The sequence below is a fragment of the Cariama cristata genome, unplaced genomic scaffold (assembly GCF_000690535.1).
Source record: "Cariama cristata isolate BGI_N322 unplaced genomic scaffold, ASM69053v1 scaffold20993, whole genome shotgun sequence".
NCBI lineage: Eukaryota > Metazoa > Chordata > Aves > Cariamiformes > Cariamidae > Cariama > Cariama cristata.
In genome coordinates, this window is record NW_009609216.1 from 1 (window position 1) to 1075 (window position 1075).

Sequence of the window (1075 nt, forward strand, 5' to 3'; positions counted from 1 at the left end):
CGGGGTTCACTCGGAGGGTCCGTGCGTGCCCCTGGCGTTCCCTCCCATGCGGTGTGGCCTATAGATTAAAGGTTCTTGTCTTCCAAGAGCTCTGCACACAATAAGTAATCATAGCTTGCCCATGCGACATTTACAGTAACCGTTAACTAACTCTTGCAGACTTTTCGAGTTCAGTGTGTGGTGTTTTAATGAGATCTTCGTATGTTTTGAATGTCAGGCTAAGACCTTTATCTGGTAGGCCTTAGATTTATTCTCTTAACTTTCAAAGCAATGGGGAGTGTGTTAATGTTTATGTATTCTTGATGCATAGCCAGAACAACCGATATTGCCCCTTTTTTTCCTCAGTAGACTGGTGTACTTGGAATTTTTTCTGTAAGATGTCTTTGGAATACTCTTACTTCCCTCCTTCTATTCTGCTGGTGTTCAGATAAAACTGTTCACCAGGAAGCTCATGATATAGGGCTGGGAATAAGGGAGGGATAAAGAGGGGGAGGAAAAAGGAGGCACAGTTTAGTTGATAAAGTGCAAAGAATTATAACTTCAGTGTTGAAATGCTTTTAATTTTTAAACAGGAAAATGTAGTTGCCCCAGGTGAAACTTGAAGCGCATGCTGACCTGTCACATTCAGCCTTGCTGTTTTTTGGTGTAGGTCCTAGTGATGCATCTCCAGATGAAGGAGTAGTAGAAGATCTGCCTTTAATAGACGAGAAAGCTGTGGAGCAGCTAACCGAAGGATTGATTTCTCATTATCTGCCTGATCTTCAGCGATCAAAATCAGCACTACAGGAACTTACGTAAGCAGATTTTTAAAACCAGCTTCTTATGTGGGCATACTTTGCCACTTTTCTCAAGATAACGTTATAGCTACCCTTAACTGGAATATGGTTTATTGTAGTATAAAGTTTATTCTAGTTTATTTATTTCTGTATTCTGACTATAGCAGGCTGAATAGTTAACTGATTTGCAGGAGTACTGGGGGGTGTATAAGCTGTAATGTAACTTATCAGAACTTTGACTGAAGAATGTATAATGCTGGAACACTAAAATCCCCTAAGCCAGGTATAGAAGCAGGAAT

At 40.6% G+C, this 1075-nt stretch overlaps 1 protein-coding gene across 1 annotated transcript in view; it reads left to right on the plus strand.

Annotated features, from left to right (window-relative positions):
* Positions 1–649: 649 nt before the first annotated feature.
* The window catches only part of BLOC1S6 (biogenesis of lysosomal organelles complex-1, subunit 6, pallidin), a gene marked incomplete at its 5' end in the record, with an annotated part of 3385 nt that continues 2959 nt past the window's right edge, over positions 650–1075 (plus strand). The window contains one exon of the mRNA XM_009697474.1: positions 650–794. Within this exon, the coding sequence (XP_009695776.1) occupies positions 650–794 (145 nt within the window). The remainder of the gene's footprint in view (positions 795–1075) is intronic.